The following is a 27,594-nucleotide window of genomic DNA, read 5'->3' as shown; positions in this document are numbered from 1 at the left end:
TTCAAGACCAGCCTGACCAACATGGTGAAACCTTGTCTCTACTAAAAATACAAAAAATTAGCTGGGGGTGGTGGTGCACGCCTGTAATCTCATCTACTCGGGAGACTGAGGCAGGAGAATCACTTGAACCTAGGAGGCGGAGGTTGCAGTGAGCCGAGATCACACCACTGTACTCCAGCCTGGGCACCAGAGCGAGACTCTGTCTCAAAAAAAAAAAAAAAAGGAGTCCTGAAATAAAATAGCTGAAGAACTTGCTTTTGTAAGGAAGCTGTTTCAGAAGTAGACTGTCCAAATTACTTAATCCAGTTGTTCCCAAATTTTGTTGCACTTTAAAATCACCTGGGTAGGAAAACCCTTTTGCTTTGTGTGCTGATGAAAGGCAGAAAACCACATCCAGTAACCCCTGACATTAGTCTCCACTGAAAACTTGACAAAAAAGTGCTGGTTTCTCTATCCTAGTATCACACTTTTGAAATACTGAGTTATTACTTCTAATGAGGAAGACAGCCATGTTTGTGGTCATGTGCTTCATATGTTAAAGTTAGCTTTTGAAATGGCACAGAAAACTGAATGTAAATGCCCAGTACAGTATCAGGTAACATGGATTAAACATGTCTAAAGTAGTATTCACTAAAATACTTCAGTAATTTTATAGCTTAGTAGTCCCTTAGTATCCATGGGGGAGTAGTACTAGGAATCCCCAACAATACCAAAATCCACAGATGCTCAAGTCCTTTAAATAAAATGGTGTAGCATTTGCATATAACGTACACATATCCTGCTGTATACTTTATTTTATTATTATTAGTTTTTGAGACAGAGTCTCACTCTGTTGCCCAGGCTGGTGTGCAGTGGCATGATCTCGGCTCACTGCAAGCTCTGTCTCCCGGCTTCCTGCCATTCTCCCGCCTCAGTCTCCCAAGTAGCTGGGACTACAGGCGCCTGCCACCACACCTGGCTAATTTTTTGTATTTTTAGTAGAGATGGGGTTTCACCATGTTAGCCAGGATGGTCTCGATCTCCTGACCTTGTGATCCACCTGCCTCAGCCTCCCAAAGTGTTGGGATTGCAGGCGTGAGCCACCGCTCCTGGCTCCTGCTGTATACTTTAAATTTTCTTTAGATTGCTTATAATACCTAATACTATGTGAATGTTGTGTAAATAGTTGTTGTACTATATTGTTTAGTACAGATGCAACCATCCATTTATTCCCGTCTAATATTTTTCTTCCTCGGTTGAATCCATGGATGCAGAACGGATAGATACAGAGAGTCTACTGTACAGAGTGGAAGCTGCTTCCCCCAAGTTATGAAAAATTATGCAACTAAGGCCGTACCTGAACGCTAGAAAGCTAGAAAACTGCCACATTTGGTTAATGAAAATTGATCTTCTTTTTGAGATCAATTTTCTCAAAATTGATCTGCAAATTTGAGATCATGCCCAGGCTGGAGTGCAGTGGTGCAATCTCGGCTCACCGCAACCCCTGCCTCCCAGGTTCAAGCGATTCTCCTGCCTCAGCCTCTTGAGTAGCTGATATTACAGATGAGCGCAACTTTCCCTGGCTAATTTTTTGTATTTTTAGTAGAGACAGGGTGTCACCATGTTGGTCAGGCTGGTCTTGAATTGCTGACCTCAAATGACCCTCCTGCCTTGGTCTCCTGAAGTGCTAGGATGACAGGCATGAGCCACTGCGCCCGGCTGAAAATTGATTTTTAATGTCAAGTTTAGTGATCCACAAATTTGTAGCAGCAGTTGTAAAACACTTGACTTTGAATATTCCATATGTGTGTTCTCAGCATGGTTTTTTTTTTTTTTTTTGAGAAAAAGAGTTTCGCTCTTCTTTCCCGGGCTGGAGTGCAATGGCGCAATCTTGGCTCACCGCAACCTCCGCCTCCCGGGTTCAGGCAATTCTCCTGCCTCAGCCTCCCGAGTAGCTGAGATTACAGGCGTGTGCCACCACACCTGGTTAATTTTGTATTTTTAGTAGAGACGGGGTTTCTCCATGTTGCTCAGGCTAGTCTCAAACTCCTCACCTCAGGTGATCTGCCTACCTCGGCCTCCGGAAGTGCTAGGATTATAGGCATGAGCCACTGCACCCGGCCTCAGCATGGATTTTTTTTTTAACCAGCTAGTGAATTGCTCATGTTAACTTTTAAGGTAGAAATTTTTATTGAGATAATTGTAGATTCACATGCATTTTTAAGAAATAATACAGAGAGATCCTTAATACAGAGATTCTACGTATGTTACCCACTTTCTCCCAATGATAACAGATTGTAAAACTGTAGTACATTGTCACAAGCAGAGCATTGATAGTGATATGGTCTGCAGATCTTATTTAGATTTCCTCCAGTTTTACTGTACTTATTTGTGTGTATCTATAGTTTTCTGCAATCTTACTATATGTTTATGTTCCTGTGTTCGCCACCATAATCAAGATATTAACAGTTTATCACTACAAAAGTTACCTTTTTTATAACCACACCCATCCACCCTCTCCTACCCCCCTAACTCTTGGCAGTCATTTCTATTGTTTTGGCATTTTAAGAATGTCATATAAATGAAGCGTACAATATGTAATCTCTTGGATACGTTCATGTGTCTATTACCACAGTCAAGATAATAGAATCTCGAACTTTAAAAAGCTATTAATTGGGCCGGGCATGGTGGCTCACACCTATAATCCCAGCACTTTGGGAGGCTGCGGCAGGTGGATCACTTGAGGTCAGGAGTTTGAGACCAGCCTGGCCAACATGGTGAAATCCCGTCTCTATTAGAGATACGAAAAAAATTAGCCGGGTATGGTGGGGCACGCTTGTAGTCCCAGCTACTTGGGAGGCTGAGGTGGGAGAATTGCTTGAACCTGTGAGATGGAGGTTGTAGTGAGCTGAGATGGTGCCACTGCACTCCAGCCTGGGTAACAGAGTGAGACTGTCTCACAAAAAGTAAAAAATAAAAAGCTATTAATAAATTAATTATTTTGAGATAGGGTCTCATTCTGCTGCCCAGGCTGGAGTGCAGTGGTGTGATCATGGCTCACTGCAGTCTCAAACTCCTGGGCTCAAGGGATCCTCCTGCTTCAGCCTTTTGAGTAGACGGGACTGCAGGTGAAAGTTTACTTTTGAAGGAGGAGGGTCTCACTGTGTTGGCTGGTCTCCAAATCCTGGCCTCAAGTGATCCTCCCACCTTGGCCACCCAAAGTGCTGGGGTTACAGGCATGAGCCTCTGTGCCTGGCCAAACCTACTTATTTAAACAGCTTCATTGATTATTCTTTAACAGATTGAATGGTCTCCATGTAATTTCTCCTGATTTTTCAGGATTCATATTAATTAAAGTTGGACAATGAAGAGAAAGAGCATGTTGATCATTTTGTTACTGGTCTAGCCTGCCGCTCATGAAGATCCCCTCAAAGTTCAATGACAGATTGGGTATCAAATTTCTTTTAGAGTAGATTGATTATCTTAGAACCTAGTGGACTATACATAAATAATCTAAAACAGAGGTTTCCAGGCTGAGGTTTTGACCCTGGGGTCAGGAGTGTTAATGGAGGTGGGAATCTTAAAACTTTTTATTATTTTTACACTTTGGGAGGCCGAGGTGGGCGGATCACGAGGTCAGGAGATCGAGACCATCTTGGCTAACACGGTGAAACCCCGTCTCTACTAAAAGTACAAAAAATTAGCTGGGCGTGGTGGCCGGGGCCTGTATTCCCAGCTACTCGAGAGGCTGAGGCAGGAGAATGGCGTGAACCCGGGAGGCGGAGCTTGCAGTGAGCCGAGATCGCACCACTGCACTCTAGCCTGGGCGACAGAGCGAGACTCCGTCTCAAAAAAAAAAAAAAATCAAAAAAACCTTTTTATTATTTTTAAAAGTCCTATATTAATTGCTAGCTAGTTAATGCATCAATAATTTGCTTTTGGTTAGAATTCTGTTATCTCAGTTTGGGAAAACAAGCTTTCTTGTTCTGATTGGAAGCTCTGATTAGTGGCTGACATGGTAGGAATTGTTGGATTTGATAATTGGATCAAATTCTGGTACCATAGCTACTGTGATCAGCCACAATATTCATACTGGACAGATGCTATATGTGATCTTCTTTGGCTATGGATATGCAGTGGCAGCAGACATTAGGTGATAATAAACAGAAAATACACAGGAAGGGAATACCTCAGTGTTATTAACAGCAAGCCCTTGGCTTTCAATTGACAGATTCCTAGGAAGAAAATACTTTGTAAATATTGTGACCCTGTATGCATACACACAAACACAATAGAAACAGTAGTTGCACAAAAACAGTTCTTTCAAATGCGCAGTTCTATCATATGTTCTATTTTTTTTAACTTTTTTTTGAAACGGAGTCTCGCTCTGTTGCCCAGGCTAGAGTGCAGTGTCGTGATCTTGGCTCCCTGCAACCTCTGCCTCTGAGTTTCAAGCTATTCTCCTGCCCCAGCCTCCCAAGTAGCTGGGACTACAGGTGTGCGCCACCACACCTAGCTAATTTTTGTATTTAGTAGAGATGGGGTTTCACCATATTAGCCAGGCTCGTCTCGAACTCCTGACCTCAAGTGATCCATCTGCCTTGGCCTCCCAAAGTGCTAGGATTACAGGCGTGAGCCACCACCCTGGCCGTATTTTTTTTTTTAATTATTAAAATAATGCTGCTTGTCAGCCACATTGATTTCAGGAACCATCAATGGGATGTGATTTCTGGTTTAAAGAAAAAGCACCGCTTTAGGCTCATTCATGATATTTCATGTCAGCATTTTTTTGATGCCAGAGCCTCACTCTACCCCCAGGAATCTTAGTTTAAAACTCTTTTTACTCATTTGTATGAAGCATTCAGTAAATTCATTTTGTATTGAAGCTGAGGAATTAGTTGAGTGCTAGCTAGGTCATTTTCCTATGTGTTTTAGTTGGAGATCTATTATGGTAAAATAATTCAAATGGTAGTCAGAAATTTGGTTGGTGAAAAGATTATTTTGAATTATGTTTGGTTGGGGAAAAATTATGCTGGCCTTGGTATGCTGAGTGAATTAGAGAGCTTTATTTACTTTTTTTTCTCAAGTGTCTCTCCCCTGACACCCCCTGCCCTTGCCTCCCTCACTTCACTCAGAATTTAAGCTTCTTAAGGCTGATTGGTGCTATAAGTTTCCTGTGCTATATCCCTTGTAATAGTGCCTCTCACACAGCATAGTAGTGTCTCAGTGTAGTAGTAACTTCTCACATTGTTCTTTTTGAGCTCTTCTGTACTGAGAAACGGTCAGACTCTTGAGAACAGAATGTGTGTGTGTGTGTGTGTGTTCATTGTCTGGCAGGTAGTCAGGGCTCATCAGTTTTTTTGTTTTTGTTTGTTTCTTTTTTTTTTTTTTTGAGATGGAGTCTTGCTCTGTTGCCCAGGCTAGAGTTCAGTGGCATGATCTTGGCTCATTGCAGTCTTTGCTTCTTGGGGTCAAGCGATTCTCCTGCCTCAGTCCCCTGAGTAGCTGGGATTACAGGCGTCAGCCACCATGCCCAGCTAATTTTTGTATTTTTAGTAGAGATGGGGTTTTGCCATGTTGGCCAGGCTGGTCTTGAACTCCTGACCTCAGGTGATCCCACCCACCTCAGCCTCCCAAAGTGCTGGGATTACAGGCGTGAGCCACTGCACCCAGCCAATAATTTTTTAAAACTTTTTTGCAGAGATGGGGGTCTTGCTATTCTGCCTAGGCTTGTCTCCAACTCCTGGCCTCAAGAGATCCTCCTGCCTTGGCCTCTCAAAGTTTTGGGATTACAAGCATGAGCCACCACACCCGGCTCATTTTTAACTTTTATCTTCAGCTGTAATTTCAGTATCATCACATGACTAAGATTATACAAGAAGTTATCTTGTGAGCATTTGGGACAAGAAGCAGAATTGACCAGGTGCAGTGGCTTATGCCTATAATCCCACCACTTTGAGAGGCTGAGGTGGGAGGATCGCTTGAGCTCAGGAGTTCTGGACCAGGCTGGGCAACAAAGCAAGATCTGTCTCTACAAAAAATGAAAAAAATTAGCTGAGCCCAGGTGGCACACGTGTGTAGTCCCACATACTTGGGAGGCTGAGACAGGAGAATCACTTGAGCTGCAGTGAGCTGTGGTAGTGCCACTGTATTCCATCCTGAGCAACACAGCAAGACCCTGTCTCAAAAAAGCAGAATTATAACGTTGGTATAGACTTGTGCATACAAACATTGACACACTAAGTCTGAGTGTTCCATTCTGTTCAATAGTATAGTCACCACATTGTTGAAAGATACAAATTTAATGCAAAATAATATTTTTGAGGCATGGAACTCATTTTACAGGTTGAGAAAATATGGAGAAATTGACTGGCCTTCCCGGTTTTCTTGAGCAGTTGAAAGCCTAAGGCTAAGGATGCGATGCAAACTTTTGTGTACTCAGGATCTTTATATTTGCTAAAAATAGAGAGGGGGCCAGGCACCACAAAGTCTGAAAACTACTGTTCTGCGAAATTAGGAGTGATATTTAGTGAATCAGAATTGTGCGCTGTACCTGAGGCAGTGTATGCATGTAAAGTAGGCTCTTGATAAAACTGTGCTGATTGCTTGAAACATTGAAGGTTTATGTATAGGAGAAAGGCATGATGAATTCAGTGTTTCACACAGATTCTTGTCCTTAGCAATTTGGTTGTATTGTTAGTATATATTGAATTCAACAATAGGCAAATTATTTGTCTTTTCTCTACCTCAGTTCCTCTCTCTTGCACTCTCCTTTCCCAAACTCTTTGTCTCTCCTCCCTCTCCACCCTGGATGTAAGATGAGTATGTTTTGGGGACTAAGTACTTTAAATGTGTTGTTCTGTTAGCATACCTCAAGTCAATACTGCAGTGAGTACAAATCACATTAATTACCTTTATAAAGGACAAAGCTCTTCTTTCTCTGCGTTTGGTCATAAATCTAGATCTTTGGAGTATAATCCCAAGTAAAGCGTAGAGGGTAGTTGTAATGACTTGTTTGAGGATTGGTTCTTTCTGTCGTGGTCAATAACTTTTCAGCCTCACATGTCAAGTTTTCTGCTCTCAGAGAAAGCTATTGTATCATTTTTGCTCAAATATTTTTTCTTTTTTTGAGATGGGGTCTCACTGTGACACCCAGGCTGGAGTGCAGTGGTGCAACATTGGTTCACTGCAGCCTTGACCTCCCAGGCTGCCATCTCAGCCTCCTGAGTAGCTGGGACTATAGGTGTGCACCACCAGGCCCGGCCAATTTTTGTGTTTTTTGTAGAAACAGGGTCTTACTGGGTGGTCTTGAACTCCTGGGCTCAAGCAGTCCACCTGTATCGGCCTCCCAAAGTGCTAGGATTACAGTTGTGATTGCTCAATGTTTTTGTCAACCTCTGTTGAAGGAGAGTCAGGAGGTATTTTGCCTTGACTGCCACTCTCTTAGCTAGGGCTGCCATAACAAAATACCATAGACTGGGTGCGGGGGTGGATTAAACAGTAGAAATGTATCTTCTCACAGTTCTGGAGGCTGAAAGTCTGAGATCAGGATGTGAGCAGGGCTGGTTCCTGGAGAGCCTCTCCTCTTGGCTTCTAGATGGCTGTCTTCTCTCTCTGTCCTCACATGGTCATTCTTTTGTCTGTGTTGTCTGTGTCCTAATCTTCATTTAAAAGGATACCAGTTAGATTGGATTAGGGCCCTAAATCTAAATAGAATCACATTGTGAGGTACTGGAGGTTAGGACTTACATTTGTGAATTTTTGAGGGGACACATTTCAGCCCCTAACAGCGGCCAAGAGACTGTTGTGATTTTGGCCAAGTAACTTTATAGTTTGCAGGATGTGAAGCTGAAGTGTATAAGGTATAGATGGAGCCTGGTCACTGTATTGTGAAGAGATTTTTTGTTTTAATTTTATTTTAGGCTGGATGTTTGTTTCAGATATAATTGTACTTTTTTTTTTCTCGTTTTCTTCATTCTTGACCTTTATTTCTGAAACACCATTGGTACTTGATCATTCAAGGAAAAGTTAAAAGCCCCTTTTCAGAACCCGTTTTACTCAACAAATTTGTAAATGGAAAGATTATTTCCCCATCCTCTACGAGGTCTTAAATGAAGGATTGATATTTTTCTGTAGCTTTAACGTGTGAATTATTCCAAAGAGTGTAAGTAACAATACTTTTTTTTGCATTTGACTTCAGTCATTTTCCTCATATTTGTAGAGTAAATATCCTTGATGTGGCTTTTGATTAGTGCTTTGTATCCAGGTACTCTCCACCCAGCTTCAACAGTCATCAACTTTTTGTTGTTTCATCTGCTGTCCCTTAAAAATTTTTTTGCAGTGGGCCAGGCACGATGGCTCACGCCTGTAATCCCAGCACCTTGGGAGGCCAAGGCCGGTGGATCACCTGAGGTCAGGAGTTTGAGACTAGCCTGACCAACATGGCAAAACCCCGGCTCTATTAAAAAGACAGAAATTAGCTGGAAGTGGTGGAGTGCGCTTATAGTCCCAGCTACTTGGGAGGCAGAGGTAGGAGAATTGCTTGAACCTGGGAGGCGGAGGTTACAGTGAGCTGAGATCACGCCACTGCACTCCTGCCTGGGCAATACAGTGAGACTCCGTCTCAAAAAAAAAAATTTTTTTAAAAATAGATTAAGCCCATTATTCTTTAATTGAGATAAAAGTCGCGTAACAGAGAATTCACTGTTGTAGCCATTTTAAAGTGTATAATTCAGTGGGATTTGGTAAATTCATAGTTTTTTGCAGCCACCGTCTCTGTCAGGTTGCAAGACATTTTCATCATCCCAAAAGGAAATTCTATTTTAATTAAGCAGTCATTCTCCATTCCTCGAATTCCCCAGCCCGTGGCAAACACTAATCTTTTAGCTTTTTGTCGCTGTATATTAGCATGTTCTGGATTTTTCATATAAACGTAATCACACAATATGTGACTTTTTGTGGCTGACTTCTTTAACTTAGCATAATTTTTTTTTTTCTTTTTTTTTGAGATGGAGTCTCACTCTGTCGCCCAGGCTGGAGTGCAGTGGCGGAATCTCTGCTCACTGCAAGCTCCGCCTCCCAGGTTCACGCCATTCTCCTGCCTCAGCCTCCCGAGTAGCTGGGACTACAGGCGCCCGCCACCACGCCTGGCTAATTTTTTTGTATTTTTAGTAGAGACGGGGTTTCACCATGTTAGCCGGGATGGTCTCGATCTCCTGACCTTGTGATCCGCCAGCCTGGGCCTCCCAAAGTGCTGGGATTACAGGCGTGAGCCGCCGCACCTGGCAGCATAATGGTTTTAATATTCATGTTGTATTTATATCAACTTAATTTCTTTTTTGCAGCTGAATATTTAAATCCCTTTTGACTTGTGAAAAAATCTATTCTCATTTTATAGTAATAGAAACTATACTGTTAGAATAATTTTATTCTAATATAATTAGGTATTTGATTTGGAAGTCATAATTTTAAAATATGCTTTTGGGCCAGGATCTGTGACTCATGCCTGTAATCCCAGCACATTGGGAAACTGAGGCGGGCGGATCATCCGAGGCCAGAAGTTTGAGACCAGCCTGGCCAACATGGTGAAACCCTGTCTCTACTGAAAATACAAAAATTAGCCAGGCATGGTGGCAGATGCCTGTAATCCCACCTACTCGGGAGGCTGAGGCAGCAGAATTGCTTGAACCCGGGAGGCAGAGGTTGCAGTGAGCCAAGGTCATGCCACTGCACTCTAGCCAGGGCAACAGAGTGAGACTCTGTCTTTAAAAAAAAAAAAAAAAAAAAAAAAAAAAAAAAGGCTTTTGGGCTGGGCGTGGTGGCTCATGCCTGTAATCCCAGCACTTTTGGAGACTCAAGCAGGTGCACTGCTTGGGCTCAGGAGTTCAAGACCAGCCTACTAAAATACAAAAAAAATTACCTGGGCATGGTGGCATGCACCTAATGGTCCCAGCTACTCAGGAGGCTGAGGTGGGAGGGTTGCTTAAGCGTGGGAGGCAGAGATTGCAGTGAGCCGAGATCGCACCACTGCACTCCAGCCTGGGCAACAGAGCGAGACCCCATCTCAAATAAAAAAATGCTTACCAGAACTGCTTTATTTTAGAATTACTGGCCCAGACATCTGAATTGAAGCTGGTAATTGAAATTGGGGTGCTGAAACTTAATTGGATTCATGGAATAACTGAGTAAACAGTCTTCCACCAGCCTTATTGAATCAACTGCTTAGTTCTTTTCTCCCGTTTAATTCACACACAGCTCTAAGACATAGAATATTTTTCATCTTATTTCAAGTTAATGTTTGCCAAGGACCTTCTGGGATTGCTTCAGAGTGGTGGAAATAACACAGGTTAAATGCATATTTTATTGCACTATTTATTTTTGGTGTGCGAAAGTCAGTATTTCTTTTCCCTCCACCCCTCCTCCTCCTTGTTGTTGTTATTATTATTCAAATTTAATGGTCTTAGGAGGGACCAACGTGACAAGGCTGAGTGAAGTACTACCAAGAATATTTCATCAAAAGGAAATCATAAATTTTTTCAGGCTCATTATTTAGTGTCTGGAGAGTGAGATAAGGCAGTTTTAAGAATACAGACAAATAATGGTGGCCACAATCTTTTCTGGTTTTGAAACAAAAGCAATTGTGGAAATGTTTGTAACTTCTCTCCTTTATTGTATTTGTAATAGTTTTTAATTTTATTCTTTTATTTTATTTTTGGAGACAGGGTCTTGTTCTGTCACCCAGGTTGGAGTGCAGTGGTGCTATCATGGTTCACTGCATCTTTGACTTCCCAGGCTCAAGTGATCCTCCCACCTCAGTCTCCTGAGTAGTTGGAACTACAGGTGCGCACCAGCACACTGGGCTAATTAAAACAATTTTTTTTTTTTTTTTTTTTGTAGAGATGGAGTCTCACTATGTGCACAGGCTGGTGTTGAACTTTTGGCCTCAAGTGCAGTCCTCCTGCTTGGCCCCCCAAAGTGCTGGGATAACAGATGTGAGCCACCATGCCTGGCCTGATTTTTAAAATGTGCTTAAAATTTATTTTAAAATCATGCATATTTGTATTATTGGCATGTAAGTTTAAATGTAGAGCATTGAAGCTGAAAAACTATAAGGTCTTAACATTTTCCTCTTCAGATATAAACTTAATGTTACCTTTGTAAATATGTAAATAACACATACTGAGAAATAAGCTTCTGTGGTACTTTGCTCCTGAAATTTGGGCATACGTACTTTTTTTGTTCATTATAGATATGAAATAAGGTAGTTTATTCCTCTTTCTACACTATTCCTGGGAAATTTAAAAGAACAAAAGTCAAATTTTTAAAGAGCGTTTAATGACTTGTATAAAATGGAGTCTTAATAAACATAAAAATAATTAGTTTTATAATCAAACATCTAAGTGGAATTTTTTTTTTTTTAAGACAGTCTTGCCTTGTCACCCAGGCTGGAGTGCAGTGAGGTGATTTTGGCCCACTGCAACCTCTCCCTCTCGGGTTCAAACGATTCTCCTGCCTCAGCCTCCTGAGTAGCTGGGATTACAGGAGACTGCCACCACGCCCAGCTAATTTTCTTGTATTTTTAGTAGAGACGGGGTTTCACCATGTTGGCCAGGCTGGTCTTGAACTCCTGACCTCTGGTGATCCGCCCATCTCGGCCTCCCAAAGTGCTGGGATTACAGGCATGAGCCACCGCGCCCGGCTGTGAAATTTTAATTTTAAAAATGTAAGGCCAGGCTTGGTGGCTCATGCCTGTAATCCCAGCACTTTAGGAGGCCAAAGTGTGAGGATCTCTTGAGCCCAGGAGTCTGAGACCAGACTGGGCAACACAGTTAGATATTATCTCTAGGAGAAAAAAAAGAAAAAGTGAACAATTCCCAGTGATCCTACCTTCTTTTATTCCCTAAGCATAAACACGTACCCGTCCACTGACTCACACATACACACCCTGCCTCAAGCTGTTATGAATTGTGCTTTTTTTCTTCACAAGGCTGAATTTTACATCAAATGCCTCTTAGCACTTATTCTGTGAATTAGTCTTCCCCTGCTCCCTCCCTCCCTCCCTCCTTCCTTCTTTCCAACAGGGTCTCTCCCTGTCACTCAGGCTGGAGTGCGGTGGCATGATCATGGCTCACTGCAACCTCAAAATTCTGGACTCAAGTGATCCTCCTGTCTCAGCCTCCCGAATAGCTAGGACTACAGGTGCATGCCATCATGTCCAGCTAATGTTTTTATTTTTTGTAGAGATGGGAATCTCACTATGTTCCCCAGCCTGATCTTAAACTCCTGGCCTCAAGCGATCCTTCCGCCTTGACCGTAGTCTTTTTCAGATGTGTAACTGGTCTCTGTCATTGATCTAATATAGTCATGCACCACAAAATGACATTGTGGTCAATGCTGGACCACATATATGATGGTGGTCTCATAAGATTATAATATAGTATTTTTATCATACTTTTCTATGGTGTCTTTTTCTATGTTTAGACACATGAATACTTATTGTGTTACGGTTGCCACCAGCATTCAGTAAAGTAACATGCTGTGCAGGTTTGTAACCTAAGAGCATTAGGCTGTACCGTGTAGCCTACGTGTGTAGTAGGCTATATATACCATCTAGGTTTGTGTAAGTACAACTCTGTGAAGTTTGTACAATGATGAAATTGCCTAAGGATGCATCTCTGAGAACATACGCCCGTTGTTAAGTGACTCATGACTGTAGTTCATTGTGTAAGTGGAAATGATGCACGTTAGATAAGGGAAAAGAAATGTAAAAAGTGTTCATTTAAAAATGTTTTCAGGCAGTGTTGCAGTGCTGATATTTGTAGTGAAAGTACTTTTTCCTTATCCTAGTATCCTAGAAGGAAAACATCACCATGGCTACAGAAATTGGTTCTCCTCCTCGTTTTTTCCATATGCCAAGGTTCCAGCACCAGGCACCTCGACAGCTGTTTTATAAGCGACCTGATTTTGCACAACAGCAAGCAATGCAACAGCTTACTTTTGATGGAAAACGAATGAGAAAAGCTGTGAACCGAAAAACCATAGACTACAATCCATCTGTAATTAAGTATTTGGAGGTAAGCCTGATTTATGTGCTTCAGATGACCAAACTTTGGTTATTTATTTATTTATTTTGAGATGGAGTTTCTTTCTTGTTGCCCAGGCCAGAGTGCAGTGGTGTGGTTTTGGCTCACTGCAACCTCTGCCTCCCAGGTTCAAGTGATTCTCCTGCCTCAGCTTCCCAAGTAGCTGGGATTATAGGCACCTGCCACCATGCCCGGCTAATTTTTGTAGTTTTAGTAGAGACGTAATTTCAACCATGTTGGCCAGGCTAGTCTCAAACTCCTAACCTCAGGTGATCCACCTGCCTCAGCCTCCCAAAGTGCTGGGATTACAGGCATGAGCCACTGCGCCCGGCCTGGTTATTTAAAAGAAGATGATTTTCTAGATGTAGTGTAGTAAGTATGTATACCTGTGTTAGTTGAATTAGTGGGACACGGTGGAATTTCAAATTGGCTAATTTAAGAAGAACCTCAAACCACTAATACTTTATAAAATTCTGTGCCTGTATCATCTTCTAAAAAATTATTAAAGTTAGACTCCATTTTAGAAATAGGATTTGCTCTAGAAGTTCACAAATTAGAAGGGAGTACTTTAATCGCTAGGCCAGTCTTAAAACACTTGTTAAACCTGCAGTGTATATGAAATCATAAAAGACTACCAACATAGGAATATTTTTGTGAGACACTGGCTTGGAGAACATGGATTCTCCCACTTCCAAGCCCTGGTGGTAGGTATTTCTTAGAGTCAGGAAAAGGGCTTTACGTTCTTGAGGATTGAACGCGTACTGCAGTCCTACAGGGTAAAAGCAACTTAGATAGTAAGTAAAGGCAAAGCAGGGGTCTACCTGCAGTTTCCCGTTAGAGTTCTTTATTCACTTGTGTTAATGTAGGAATTAGCCTTATTACTAATATTACCTATTAGGTTCATTGGATTTAGGTCTGGCCTCCTATGAAAATTTGTCTGTTTTTCATTACCTTAGACCTGTGGTTAAAGACCTATTTGCATATTGGGCCTAGTTAATATGTTGCAGGCATACAGGAGAAAGAGATTCAGAGATAAAGACAGATTTTGATTTTTCTGGGAATTTCAATTGGGAAAGTAGGCTAGGAGAGAGTTTGAGAGGAGTTAAGACCAAGGGCAAGATATGAGGAATTGTTTTGTGCTGAGGGCTTTGAAGGAATTGGGGATGTCTTTCTACCCTCTCTGCTGTTTCCTTTTCTTAAGGTAGCATCAGGGAGACTGTGTTGGAGTCGACAGTATCTTGGATGAGTGGGTGGGGACTAATATGATAACATGAGGAGGGAAGGTTTTTTTTTGTTTGTTTGTTTTTTTGAGATGGAATCTCGCTCTGTTGTGCAGGCTGGAGTGCAGTGGCACCATCTCAGCTCACTGCAACCTCCGCCTCCCTGGTTCAAGTGATTTCTGGCTTGTAGTTTTAGTAGAGACAGGGTTTCACCATGTTGGCCAGGCTGGTCTTAAACTCCTGACCTCAAGTGATCTGCCTGCCTCGCCCTCACAAAGTGCTAGGATTACAGGCATGAGGCACCTCGAGGAGGGAAGTTCTAAGCAATGTTAGTAGGATCAGAAGGGAAAGCTCTCTAAGGCACCCACTATTTGTTTTAGAAAATAATATTTTTTAATTCTGTTTATCCATTTTTAATATAGCTTACATTTTGTTAATTTCAAATTGAGTATAATCAGACCATATAGTCATTAATTGATCTATTTATTTATTTATTTAACAGAACAGAATATGGCAAAGAGACCAGAGAGATATGCGGGCAATTCAGCCTGATGCAGGTTATTACAATGATGTAAGTATATGATGTGTCATACTAGCTTAATAAACACTTCCTTGCTTGAATATTTTAGCCTTCACTGTGTGACTTCAAGTCCAAAATGGTCTGGTCTTTTCTTTTTACATTTTTATAATTAAAATATTCCCAAAGGGATAATATAACACATCTGTGTAAGCCATGGATTATGTGTTTGTCTCAATTTAGATTTTCCTTTTAATCTAATGATGGGTGAATTTTTGATTTGGGGCTTAAAGCAGTGTCCAAAAAGAAGTTGAGTAATCTAAAGTCTTGTAATTGGAAAGTTAATTTTAAATTTCTTAAAACTTAAATTTGAAGTTAATTAGCTTTATGTGGACATGTTTAAATATGTTGACTTTAAGTACTAACTGGGTTAGTACTTGTACTAACTTGTACTGGGTTAGTACTGGTACTTGATTTTCTTGTTTGTTTAGTAATAATGGGTATTTAACTTTCCTGTATCTCACTTTTCTTCACTTAATTAATAGACTAATTGTAATACTTTATAATAGTTTTTATGGGAAAGTTCTATATGGTCCCAAATTTGTCTTTAAATGTTGAAATAATTACCTTGCCGTGTTTCTGGTTTCTGCCTTGTATGTAATCAGGAGCTCTAAGAACCCAATTTTCCTTTTTTGTAGCTGGTCCCACCTATAGGAATGTTGAATAATCCTATGAATGCAGTAACAACAAAATTTGTTCGGACATCAACAAATAAAGTAAAGTGTCCTGTATTTGTTGTTAGGGTAAGTAATCTGTTGGATATTTTGGGGGAAAATTAATCCTGTGTTATATAGCAAATGTATTTGACAGAGCAAAGAAAATTAAACATTATTTTAAAAGTATATCTGGGCTTATAATTGGTTTATTGCTAGTAATTTTATTTTGGAATATCCAGTTGTTTATCTACTTTATCACCATTGAGTGAGATATCACTTTTGGATTGTTTTTCTTCATGTGGCAATTTCTGTAGAATTCTCTCTGAATAGATGGATACATGTTGTAGCAGGTCTCAGAGTTGCGTTTGAGTAGGAATGCTTTTATTAACTATTTAGAAAGCAGCATCCCAAGGTAAATGAAAAATACTTAGGAGTTACCAGACAGGAAAACATCTGAGAGCTGAAGAACTGTGGTGTACCGTAATTTTTAGCTCTATGAAGGTACCTAGTAGGCACTTAATACATTTAAACTGAAATTTTATTTTATTTTTTTATTTTAATTTTTTTTAGACAGAGTCTCACTCTGTCACCCAGGCTGGAGTGCAGTGGCGTGATCTCGGCTCACTGCAAGCTCCGCCCCCCGGGTTCACGCCATTCTCCTGCCTCAGCCTCCCTAGTAGCTGGGACTACAGGCGCCTGCCACCACGCCCGGCTACTTTTTTTTGTATTTTTAGTAGAGACGGGGTTTCACCGTGTTAGCCAGGATAGTCTCAATCTCTTGACCTCGTGATCTGCCCACCTCAGCCTCCCAAAGTGCTGGGATTACAAGCATGAGCCACTGTGCCCGGCCTTAAACTGAAACTAATTTTAAAACTGAAACTAAATTTAAAAAATATAATTTTTAGTTATAACCCCGATTTTCATAGATGATAATGTAATCATTTTCTTCTTTGTGTTTCGATTATTCCATTTCCTAGCTAATGCACTTGTTGGTTAACAGTCTTAAGTTGAGCAAATAACAGTTGAAAAAAAATGAGACCGAGAAAAGATGATTGTGGCAAACATTAGTGGCAGATGAGGAAAATAAGCAGATCTTCTGATATCAGAGGAGTATGATAGAGAGCAGGGAGAACCAAGAAGTCCTGGGAGAGAGATGTCAGTCTGAACTCCATAGAAATAGCTGCATTTAGTCTTAGGCCTCTTATTTGCCTGAGAGGCCTTAGGCAGTAGACACATCACTCACACCTGTAATCCCAGCACTTTGAGAGGCTGAGGTGGGTGGATCACCTGCGGTTGGGAGTTTGAGACCAGCCTGACCAATATGATGAAACCTCGTGTTTACTAAAAATACAAAAATTAGCCGGGTGTGGTGGCACGTGCCTGAGAGAGGAGGCTGAGACAGGGGAATCACTTGAACCTGGGAGGTGGAGGTTGCAGTGAGCCTAGATTGTGCCACTGCACTCTAGCCTGGGCTACAAGGTCGAAACTCTGTTTCAAAAAAAAAAAAAAAACATTGTTATGTGAGTAGAAGCAACCAGTGTGTAGTCTAATTTTTTTTTTATCAGGGAATTTGGTTAAAGGGGTATGATGTGCAGCTAATTTTAATATCCTCTTAGCATAGCATGGAAAACCTTTTTGAAAAGAATAAAATCCGAGCACGCCATATCTTATAAGGTGGGTAAATGTTCTCATTTGGGGATTACGCTATAAGGTTTGAGGAAGAATTTGCACATAGTAGAGGCACAGTCAAAATCAAAAGGTATTAAGGTATAAAGACTGTGGGCTCTGTGTCTACAGTTTGGTTGTCTGTAGTATTGACTGGGTTAGGATCCATACCAGATAACAGAAACTAGAAAGAGGGGAGGCTTTTAATCTGATAATCAAAACTGTGACTTACAGGTAAGCAATAAAAAGCCAAATTGTCATATATATTTGTGTAATTTAAGAAATAACCTTCATTTTACATATCCTTACTGTTTCTATAAGCACATATGTATTTGTATTTTTCAACTTTGTCGGAGTTTTTGGAAAATAGGATTGTTGTATTGCCATTTTGTATATTTACATCTTTTAAGGAAAATGAGTGTGTGATCCATCATAGAAACTTGAAAATAAAAAGTAAAAACAAAAAATTTGAATGTTTCAAATTAACCAGCACATATGCCACAGATTTCCTTTAGTATGCAAATTGTGACATCAAAATACTGATGTAAAAATATTTAAAGTGCCTTAAGTGCAAAAAGTAATAAAGGACTTTAGGTTTAATTTAAAAAGAGAAAAGGTGCACTTAAAAGTGCAAAAAAAATTATTGGCATAGTCATTCCCTGAAAATATATACATCTATGTGTATCCATTAGAATTAAAACTTTTGGTGTAGTGTTAATTAGTCATGGCACTATTATGGTTTTTTTTTGAGAGTAGATCAGCGTAAGAGTTTTCACTGCTTGGTACTTTGAATGGAGGAGAGCTTACTTTTTTTTTTTTTTTTTAAATATGTTTAGCTGCAGGAAGAGTTTGAAAGCCTCAGTGTCCTTAAATCGGTACTTATTATTATCTTGTTTTTTTAATTAAACACTGGTAACTTTTCTTTCTGAATTTGTCCTCTCGTACTTGTAAGCACCATATCCTTTATTCAGTCTTTGAGTTGTTCTGGTGACTGATCACCGTATTTATGTTAGTCTATCGTATAGCCTAGGGAAATGAGGTCTTTGCATATTCTGTTTTGAAATGGTCTTTAGCATGCATAGGTGTGTGTAATTTAGTGAGTAGGTGCGTATTCTCATAATGTACTTAGTATCTTTAATTTAGCTAATAAACCAAAGGACCAGAGCTTTCCTTGCACTGTGTTAAGTTGTTTTCTGACAAAGTACTTCTGATAAAGCTGAGCTACATTTAAGTGAAAGTCTGTATCATTATTTAATGTCAGTTATTGCATGTTTTACAAATACCTTTAATATGTTTTTCAAAATTAGTGAAGTTGGAGGATGTATAACCTGTCTTTTTTTCTCCCTTAGTGGACTCCAGAAGGAAGACGCTTGGTCACTGGAGCTTCTAGTGGGGAGTTTACCCTGTGGAATGGACTCACTTTCAATTTTGAAACAATATTACAGGTAATGATAATCACCAGATGGTATCATCATCCTGTGGTACTGTAAAGAACTTGAGATATAGTCATTTCATTGGCATTGTTAAACTTAGAATTGGGACGAATTATTCCCTCGAGTCAGTTATATGCTCTTGTAAGCCTTTAGTCATATATTCTTTGAAGCAGCACCTTACTAATTAATGTTTTCTGCTTTCACAGGCTCACGACAGCCCAGTGAGGGCCATGACGTGGTCACATAATGACATGTGGATGTTGACAGCAGACCACGGAGGATATGTGAAATATTGGCAGTCGAACATGAACAACGTCAAGATGTTCCAGGCACATAAGGAGGCGATTAGAGAGGCCAGGTTTATACACAATATACCATTTTCTGTAGTCCCTATTGTCATGGTTAAATTATTCTCTAAGTGTATTCTGGGTGCAGAGATGCATGGGCTCTGTCAGTTTCTGGGAAACTTTCTGCACCCTATAAACACAATATTTTTCTTTGTTTTCACACATTCACCATTTTGCTGGCACCTTTCTGAAGTAGTGTTGTCCCGGTATCAGCCTTTGCAATATGTTAGAGATGTACTGTCTGCCGCATTTTGCACTGGTTTTCTCTTTTCATTTATGATTAATAATGTGTATACGTTATTCCTTTTTATTATCTACTGTGTAAGACAAGAATATTTCATTCCAAATAAAGAATTCAGTCTTTAATTATGCAACTGAATAAAATCTAAAGCCTACAGAAAACAACTTCAGAATTCACACAAAGTGGAAAAAGGCTTAAGTGAAGACCTGGTTGGCTTGGTTATGCCACGACTTCCAAAGGAAAGTATAGGACTAAAACCCTCACAGATAACTGGATGTGGCAAACATTAACGGAGTAATGAATGGGTTCTTCAAGCTTTGCAGCTGTAAGCAGATCATTGTCAAGAAGACTCTAGGACTTTTCTTCTGATTCACTGTTGATAACATCACTTATGCAAATGTATACAATAAGTGGAGTTTAAAATATTTTCAGTGAGTTGTATATTTTTACACATCAGTGAGGTATGTATAGTAAAACTGGGGGAAAAAGTTCCAAATACAAGCCTGAAGAATTGCTGCAGCCTCAGAATAAAGCTAAGCAGCATTCTTTAAGGTTGTGCCACCCATGTGTGGGAGGAGGTTGACATCTTTATGGAAACATCATCCACTGTAGTCATTTGTTTATACTTTCAGAATCTTAACAGAAATTGTTGGATGAACATGCTTCTGCTTTGTAGATTTTGCCTTAGTGTCATGCCCATACATTGAGCTTACACAGCTGGTCCTTCATAGGATTCCAAAGTTCAAGGGAGTTTTTAGAGTTAGTTGAGAAACTTGATGATCTTTCACTGCTGGGAAAAACTGACTCCTTCTTGCAGCAGATTCTTTGGCTTTACACACAAGTCTGAATGTCCTTATTTTAAAGTTTTCCTCAAAGGTGCAACATTCATGGAATAGCTTGCCAGGAAGATGTGAAACTTTTCTACAGACCTTTGAAATGGATGAGAAACATCGTATGTAGGGATGTTTAGCAATCAGTCTTTTAATAGACAGCCCACATTGTTTCAGCTTATTTCATGAAGTGTCTGAGGCAGAAGCTGATGATAATTTTGGGAGCAGTATTCGTGTGTGATTTAAAAGACTGCAGGAATACTGCAAAAATAGAATCCATTTATTTTCACCACTTGCAGCTTCATGTGATTTCCTCGTATCATAGAAAATAGAGAAGGAACATGGATAGCATTAGCACTAATAATACACACTTGAAGTTCTCAGAATACTGATGATTGAAAACTCAGAAACAACTGATCTGTTGAAGTCTTCTTTTGATGAGATGCCTATGTTAGCTGACGACATTCACTTTAAGGGCTTCTTCACTGGATTCTTCCCTCTCCTGTTTATAATGCAGCACAGTGTTTTTATTTTTCCCTGTCTGAGAAGCACAGATTATCTGTTAAATGCTGACTTCTTTCCCCTGCTGTGTGTCTTCATGTAACAGTTTCTCACCCACGGATAATAAATTTGCTACATGCTCTGATGACGGCACTGTTAGAATCTGGGACTTTCTTCGTTGCCATGAGGAAAGAATTCTCCGAGGTACGTGTACTAACAGTACTGATTGGAATATTTAAATAGGGAAGACATTTGTGGTTAAATCATCACAAAACCACAATACTGGCTTACATCTCCATTCAATTTTTTTTACATATACACACCGTCTCAGGCTCTTCAAAAAAACCCAGCACTTTCTCTGACTCACAGTCATTTTGTAGGTTTTTACTACCAGTGTTATCTTTGAATTTTTCAGCTATAAATTAAATACAAGAGTGCCTCCCCCTTACTTGCTTATCTGTATGCATCTTTTAGGGCTGTATTCCTTTTCCTTCCTTGTAGCCAGGGTACTTGTTCCCAACATATTGACACTGTGGTTTGATTTAGATAGCTGTCATTCTCCTGGCAGTCCTTTTACAATATGAATTAACCGACAAGATAGAGGTATCAAAGCTACACTTCTTAGTGTTACTATTTTTGAAAGCAGTTGGTTTTTCAGTACACCACATTTGTACTACATGGCCGGCTTGTTACTAAGTTCGGGTGGCATTGCTGCTTGTTTACTTTTGTTGATTTTATAATTAATAAACCTCTATGAAATTACTTCATTCCGTAACTGAAGTCCATATTCTCACTTCGATTATTTTAGATTATGCATTAGACTATTGGACTCTATAAAGTGGGACTGTTGAAATATTAACAGTATGTCAATGCGAGTTATGTGAATTCAGTGGTGGTAGAGTTAAGGAATTTGTTGTATATATGCAATACAAACATCACAACAAAGACACTTCTAACTGGATCCTGTTAGTTTATTAAGTAGGAAGGTAGTTTTCTCCAGTGCTTAATTTGAACCTTTTGAATGTACTGTTTAACAAACAGTACCTTCTACTCCATACCCTTGATTCCAGGATGCCACAAAAGTACCATCTTTCTCTGACACATAAATACAGGGTGGGAGGATGGGTGCTACGGGTGTTGGGTGTCAAATTATTATTCAGAGCTTTTCCCTTATGTTCAAGAGTCAGCAGAGATAGTTGTCTTGGTTGAATCGTTAAGTTTCTCACAGTTTTTCAGAGCTTTAGCTGTAGCATATAATGTTGATGTTTTGTAGACAGGAGAGACTCTTGAGATACTTTAATGTGTATTTCAGCCCATATTTCAAGCCAGTATCTTCCATCACATTTGCTTCAACACTCCTGACTTGGCACATTTTGTTTGGGTTTATCCACAGTACTGTGTGACTGTAGCTTTTGTAAGAATAGGGAACCTGTCACATTGAGGGAGTTTACTCACTATAAAGGTCATAATATTGTATAACTTCAGAATGAGACAGAGACTTTGAGATGATCATGTCTGAGTTATTTTATGGATGAGCTCCATGATGCCAAGGGTGGAAGTGACATGTTCAAAGCAAAATAGGTTCAGAGCCATGAAACTCCGTCTCTACTGAAAATACAAAAAATTAGCTGGGTGTTGTGGTGGGCGCCTGTAGTCCCAGCTACTCGGGAGGCTGAGGCAGGAGACTGGTGTGAATCCAGGTGGCGGAGCTTGCAGTGAGCGGAGTTTGCACCACTGCACTTCAGCCTGGGCAACAGAGCGAGACTCCGTCTCAAAAAAAAAAGTAATTCTAGAGTATTAAAACCACTAATTTTACAGTGGACTGTACTAACTGAAGTCTGATCTAAAACCACTTTGCTGCTTGGATTTTAAAAAGAAGGAAATCTATGTGATAACGTTTTTGAGTCCCATGATCCAGTGAAGCATTATTCAATTTTGGTAATGAATGTGTTTCATTAAGAACTTTCCTTTGAAATTTAGAGTGTGCAGGGGATATTAACTAGCAGTTAAGTATTTTCAGATAAGTCCAGGTAAATTTAGATGAAGTTAAGTAGATGCTGAATCATAAATGAGAGTTGAGATTTTTGTATGAGGTCTCTTTATTTTAGGTTTTTACTATGGAAATTTCAAACATGTACAAAGGTATAATGAGCCTTCAGGTACTTTTAGGGTTTACATTCTAGCTTTTTAATATCTTTTGATTCTTTTAAAAAAAATTCTACTTACTTTACAGTAACAATATTTTTAGTACCCCAAGACACTTCAGTATATGAGACAGATATGAATATATTGAATTAAGTTGATTATACCACCCAAGCAGTAATTCTGATAGCAGGTCTACTGTAGGAGAAGAGTTATTAGATTCCAGTTGTCTGTTTTCTGTCATTTCTCACTTTTCCAAATTTTATGCATCTAAGGGCTTCCCATCCTCCCCTTAGTGAGTTGTGGGGTCAGAGGGTTGGTGGATCGGTAGTTGTTTCAAGGGATGATGAGAGTTCTTTAAATAAAATGTGAAGTGAACTTACTTAGCTCTACTCAGAGAAAACTGGATCACAAAGTCAAACAAATAGGGACAGGATAGTCTAACCTCTAAAATATCAGTTGCCCTTTATTAAGGATGATGTTCATGTAACACACATAGACTCTGTGGCATCAGGTAGATAAGCATACTCCTTTGCATTGTTAGTGTTGTGTATCAAGTCATTACTTTTGGAGTTAAGTATTCAGAAAATCCAAAATAATTCTATTTAAGGGGAGTTTGTGATCATACAGTCAAACTCTTATCAAATACTTTTCTACAACATTCCTAAAAACTAGCCTTCTACTCACAGACATTCTCAGTGATGTAATATTCCTTACTTCACATGAATTCCTTAAATAGCTCTAATTTTCAGGAAATTCTTTCTTTATATCAGAAACCTGCTTCCTTACAACTTGTCTTGCCTACGGGAATACCAAAAATTAAGTCTGCACTTAATTCACGTGGCAGGCCGTTAAGTATGAAGAGACAGCTGTTGGGTCTTCTTGACTGAGTTTTTCAGCTTTAAGCATACAGTGTTCCTGTACATAACAGAAGTCATGATACTATACTTCTTAATTTTTAATTTAAAAAAAAAAATAGAGTCAGGCTCTCCCTGTGTTGCCCAGGCTGGTCTCAAACTCCTGGGCTCAAGGGATCCTCCTGCCTCGGCCTCCCAAAGTGCTAGGATTATACTGTGAGCCACCACACTGGACTTGTACTTTTGAATGCAGAATTTATAGTTGCTTTTTATTTTTATTTTCTTACTATTTTAAAAATATTTTTGAGACCAAGTCTTCCTCTGTTGCCCAGGCTGGAGTGCAGTGGTGTGATCTTGGCTCACTGCAAGCTCCGCCTCTCGGGTTCAAGTGATTCTCCTGCCTCAGCCTCCTGAGTAACTGGGATTACAGGCATGTGTCACCATGCCCGGCTAATTTTTGTATTTTTAGTAGAGACAGGGTTTCACCATGTTGACCAGGCTGGTCTAGAGCTGCTGACCTCACGTGATCCATGCTCCTCGGCCTCCCAAAGTGCTGGTATTACAGGCGTGAGCCACCGTGCCTGGCCTGTAGTTGCTTTTTATTATAGTATTTCTGAGATTGTTCTTATGCTTAGAAAAGGTTGAAGTTACAGAAGAGAAAAATAATCAGTATTTTCTAAGGTGTAAAATGAGCATAGATCTGTTGACGGTGGATTTGTTATACAAAAGTCCTTGTTGGTACATAAGTTGAAAAAACAGACATTTATGAAATAGAATATACTGCAGCATTGAGAAGCACTATGTATATGTCCACCATTACAAAGGACGTGTAAGTCACCATAGTTCCATTTCTCCTTTTTTTCTAGTATTAATTATGGCAACTTATGGACTGGGATTAAAATAACATTTTTTAAAGTTTTTATTAAAAATTAAAAAGAAATTTCCCCTAGCTTCCCAAGCTTATGATAAAATAACATTGTACACACCAGAAATATGTGAGACTAAATGAGCCTATAGGTTACGTTTACACATTTGACTCCAACTGAAATAGTACCATTAAAATCTATTTAATAAACAACGAGTATCCTATATGCAAGTTACCTAGGAGACTGTTTTATAAGGTATAACCCCTATCCTCATGTTTAATAGGAAGGTGAGATATTTTCACAATCGTTAAAGACGTTTGATAATAAGGGGGGAGAGCCGTGTGAGTGCTAGAAGTGTAGTTTTATGGGCATATGGAAGCAGATCACTTAACTACTGGCAGGTTGAAAATATGGAATCAGTAAGGATATGGAAATAAATTTTACTGAGAGACATCATATTTTATTTTTAATTTTCTCCCACAGCCTCACCCCTCCCCGTTATACTCATAAAGAGAATCGGTTAACAAGTTTCAGCATGCTTTAATTTTGTTTTACCTTCTTGATTTTAACAATAATAACAGCTGACACATTATACTTACTGTAATTGTAAGGCATATTGTAAGTACTTTATTTAATCTTCCCAGTAGCCCTACCAGAGCAGTACTGATTGTTTCCCATTTTACAAATGAGTAAACCAAGGCACCAAAAAGTTAAATAAACCTGTCAGAGGTCATATAATTTATAAGAGTTGAGGCTAGGATTTGGAGCCTGTTTGGCTCCAATATTCATGCTCTTAACTACTATGTTAAACTGCCTCTTTTATGTTTTAAAAGGAATGTCAGCAACAGTACCTTCCTAAACTGTAATTGACAGAATTGTGAAGTAAAGATTGGTATGGGGGAGAAGGGTGTGGGTAGAGGAAACTAGGTATTCAGGTTCATTTTAACATTCTTTAAAACCGTAGAGGTTATAGTGAATGTATAATATATTTAACAAAAATATTAAAACACAGCTATTGGTTCACACTACACATGGGTTATAAGGTGTATTAAATAGAACATGGACATAAGCAGTTATATTGAGACTTACGCAGGAGTTTTTAGTTTTCAAATATAATACTAATGGAATGGAAATGAACACTTACGTACTCACCACACAGATTAAGAAAAGTAATATGATTACTAATACTTTTGTTAAGTCTCTGTGTGCCCCTTCATGATTGCATTGGTGGTTTATACTACATGAGATGACTGCTGTCTACACAAAGATCTTTTCGTTTGGCAGTGTGTTTTTGAACTGTGTGAAGACACATTTACAAAGTTTGAATGTTCCAAAAAATGGGTGCTTTTTATTGGAAATAACTTTATTATTAAAGTAAAATTGGTAAGCCATGTAATTTATGATAATAAACCTAATTTATTTCTATAAGGTTTTACAAAACACTCCCCAGAATTCTGTTTTCCCCCAAGACAAAAAACCCAGCTTCCTTTAAAGTAGCCCATAGCAGAATAATTCCTTACGTTGACTTAGCATGCTTTTAGTATTAAAAGCACTTCAAGCATATATCCAAACAACCACCTGGACCCATTTTACTACAGCTGCCTGTATTCTGTATCCAGTTTCTTACTTTGAGGAAGCGTTTCTTTAAGGCTCTGTGCTATCCTGAAAAGACTAGATCATGGTAGGTTGTCTTATTATGTAAATAATTATCTCATAAGAGAGAAAAAGACTTGATATTTAACATCTAAAGCGCATTATTTAAAAAAGTTTGTGTAGTAGGGTTCTGAAATATTCATTTTATGTGATGTGTTCATATTTTTACAGGAATTGTTTAAAATTTTTATGATGGGCTTTGTTCTTTTAATTGCTATGCTTATTTAAAATATTGTACATAATATGACCAAAACTTATTGAATATAAATCTGTACCTTTCTTGGGGTGCAGAGTTGCATGCTGCTGCTAGTATATTTAGTGTCTTAATTAAGAGTCAAGAGCCACTCCCAGGCACTCTTTTGTATGTGAAGATTCGACTTTTTTTTTTTTTTTCTTTGGAGACAGGGTCTTGGTCTGTCACCCAGGCTGGAGTGCAGTGGCGCAATACTGGCCCACTGCAACCTCCACCTTGCAGGTTCAAGCAGTTCTCCCACCTCAGCCTCCCTGGTAGCTGGGACTACAGGCATGCACCTCCACACCTGGCTAACTTTTTAATTTTTTGGTAGAGATGGGCTTTCACCATGTTGGACAGGCTGGTCTCTTGATCTCAGGTGATCTGCCCAACTTGGCCTCCCAAAGTGCTGGGATTACAGGCATAAGCCACCATGCCTGGCCGAAGATTCAGATTTCTTAGCAGTGACAAATCCCTATGATTATTAATTTAGGCAGTCAGTTTTCAGAAAGAGCCTTTCTATCTTTACATTTATTAAAGATATAAATTTTATTCTGTAGTTGTCTGTTCTATAATTGTATGCTTCAGTTCGTTTTGAGTGAGGTTTAAATTTTTGTTCTGATGAATTAGTTACCCTGTTCTTTTATAAATCTCAGCTTATCAGGTCTTTGATAGTTTTTAAAGTTAAAATTCTGAGCTTTGGAAAGGCTGATACAGTTAGATAAATGTATAATATGTCTTGGCTTTTTCATTTTCGGTGAGTAGATTCTTTAATAAAGTATATGATTAAAATGTGGTATAATATAGTAAGTTTTGTCAATGAGGAGAGTATCAGAACAAATACTGGGTTTGGTTTTTTTTTTTTTCATAGTAATTTTTTTCCCCTTTAATTAACTTTTTTTTTTTTTTTGAGTTGGAGTCTTGCTCTGTTGCCCAGGCTGGAGTGCAGTGGCATGATCTCAGCTCATTGCAACCTCTGCCTCCCGGGTTCAAGCAATTCTCGTGTCTCAGCCTCCTGAGTAGCTGGGACTACAGGCATGCACCACAAGACCCAGCTAATTTTTGTATTTTTAGTGGAGACAGCGTTTCACCATGTCAGCCAGGCTGGTCTCGAACTCCTGACCTCAAGTGATCCGCTCGTCTCAGCCTCCCAAAGTGTAGTCATTACGGGTGTGAGCCACTGTGCCTGGCCACTTTTTTATGGTATACCAGAAAACTGTAGCTCAGCAATTTCTGAGAAGCACCTATGATCTCTTTAGTTGTAAAGAGACCAGAGTGAGGATTTCTGTTTAAAGGAATAAATGGTAGTTTCT

General features: G+C 39.5%; 1 protein-coding gene across 5 annotated transcripts in view; it reads left to right on the top strand.

Moving 5' to 3' along the window:
- WDR33 (WD repeat domain 33) overlaps nt 1-27,594 on the top strand; it is a 106,164-nt gene that overhangs the window by 28,685 nt on the left and 49,885 nt on the right. For all 5 annotated transcript variants that reach the window (XM_009443265.5, XM_001139756.8, XM_063791047.1 and 2 more), the window contains 6 exons: nt 12,826-13,052; nt 14,784-14,852; nt 15,497-15,601; nt 18,529-18,624; nt 18,819-18,970; nt 20,638-20,735. In XM_009443265.5, the coding sequence (XP_009441540.1) occupies nt 12,849-13,052; nt 14,784-14,852; nt 15,497-15,601; nt 18,529-18,624; nt 18,819-18,970; nt 20,638-20,735 (724 nt within the window). In that variant the 5' untranslated portion in view covers nt 12,826-12,848. The remainder of the gene's footprint in view (nt 1-12,825; nt 13,053-14,783; nt 14,853-15,496; nt 15,602-18,528; nt 18,625-18,818; nt 18,971-20,637; nt 20,736-27,594) is intronic.

This window comes from Pan troglodytes, chromosome 13, assembly GCF_028858775.2.
Source record: "Pan troglodytes isolate AG18354 chromosome 13, NHGRI_mPanTro3-v2.0_pri, whole genome shotgun sequence".
In the NCBI taxonomy this organism is placed as follows: domain Eukaryota; kingdom Metazoa; phylum Chordata; class Mammalia; order Primates; family Hominidae; genus Pan; species Pan troglodytes.
Note: the sequence above shows the minus strand (reverse complement) of the source record. Positions and strands in the feature narration are given on the sequence as shown.